This window comes from Triticum aestivum, chromosome 1D (assembly GCF_018294505.1).
Source record: "Triticum aestivum cultivar Chinese Spring chromosome 1D, IWGSC CS RefSeq v2.1, whole genome shotgun sequence".
In the NCBI taxonomy this organism is placed as follows: domain Eukaryota; kingdom Viridiplantae; phylum Streptophyta; class Magnoliopsida; order Poales; family Poaceae; genus Triticum; species Triticum aestivum.
Genome location: NC_057796.1, coordinates 193,998,440 through 193,999,845, shown reverse-complemented (window position 1 = coordinate 193,999,845; position 1,406 = coordinate 193,998,440). Strand labels below are relative to the sequence as shown.

At 49.4% G+C, this 1,406-nt stretch overlaps 1 protein-coding gene across 1 annotated transcript; it reads right to left on the bottom strand.

Annotated features, from left to right (window-relative positions):
* Window positions 1–656: 656 nt before the first annotated feature.
* Window positions 657–1,061, bottom strand: LOC123167163 (uncharacterized; the record flags this gene model as incomplete). Its single annotated transcript, XM_044585001.1, has 1 exon — window positions 657–1,061. A coding segment is annotated over one exon (405 nt), but the record flags the coding sequence as incomplete, so codon positions are not given.
* Window positions 1,062–1,406: the final 345 nt, after the last annotated feature.

Here is a 1,406-nt window from a genome sequence, read left to right as displayed (position 1 = left end):
CGTAGCAATTCCCAAAGGTGGAAGTGATAAGTATGGAGTGTCGAACCCACAAGGAGCTAAAGGCAAGATCAGTATTCTCTCAAGTCCTATCTGCCACTGATACGAATCTACGTACACCGAACGCTTGCTTCCAACTAGAAACGAGAAATAAAACTACGTTGTGGGTATGAAGAGGATAACTTTGCATGGTATCGGAGAGCTAAAATATAAAAGTAGGTGTTGTCATCATAAAGTTAGAATATATTACTTAAGTATTATAAATAGCGATTGTGGAATAATAATGGATCGGTGTGAGGTTTTGGTTAATATGCGGGCTGTACACGGCACCAACATGACACGAGCTTTGACTGCCTAGTGTGCAGTCGGGTGAGTACTACTAGTAGTAGTACTACTTTGAAGTGTCGCGTCAACTTGCAGAAGTATGCAACACTTCCTCAAAAAACAAGCATATAAGTTGCCTATACTTCTTACCCTATGATCTTTATATCCAACAGACTCAAAATATCCGACTGTTGGAAATTACTTTAACTGCTGATCAGATGTCGAAGTAATTGCTGTATCGCCACCAAAATCCACCATCTCTTAAGCTAAAGTAGACCGAGCTAACCCCTATATTAGCATATTACTAAGATAAATAGAAGGCATTGTAGAATCATTTAGGAGGTGAGCTTGTCAATCTGAATGTGGAGGGACACCGTCCTCGACAACCCAGCCCCGGCCAGCAGCTTGGGCGGAACTAAGAAGAAGGTCAGCTCCTGCACGGCAACGTCGCCAGGATCCTTGCTGCTTGTCACCTCGATTTCCACCTTGACGGTGTCGGTCCTGCTTTTGGGCTCCCCCGGTGGGCCGTTCGCCCACAGCTTGACCATGTAGTGCGGCAGTGGGGACGCCCCCGCTCTTATGCAGACGACCGACACGGCGAAAGGCGCGCCGATGTTGAGCACGCCGCCCACCAAGAAAAATGCGCGGCCGCCCTCCTTCGCGAACAAGAGTCGCGGCTCTAACACTGGCACTTGCAGCTGGAGCACCTTGCCGTACTGGATCCTATGCACGGGCATGGGATGCACGGTGCTGATGTGGTGGGGGAGCGCCGGTGGCGGGCCTTCGTAGCCACAGACGGGCATGGGGCATTTGCAGGGCACAAGCGGACACACACTCTGGTGATCGGTGATCTTGTGGTAAGTGAGGTAGAGCCCACATCTTTCATGCGGGCACTCCACCCTCACCGAGGAGAGGACGTGTCTGATAATCCCCAAGTGCAGGGAATCATCCTAGCAATTCCCAAAGGTGGAAGTGATAAGTATGGAGTGTCGAACCCACAAGGAGCTAAAGGCAAGGTCAATATTCTCTCAAGTCCTATCTGCCACTGATACGAATCTACGTACACCGAACGTTTGCTTCCAACT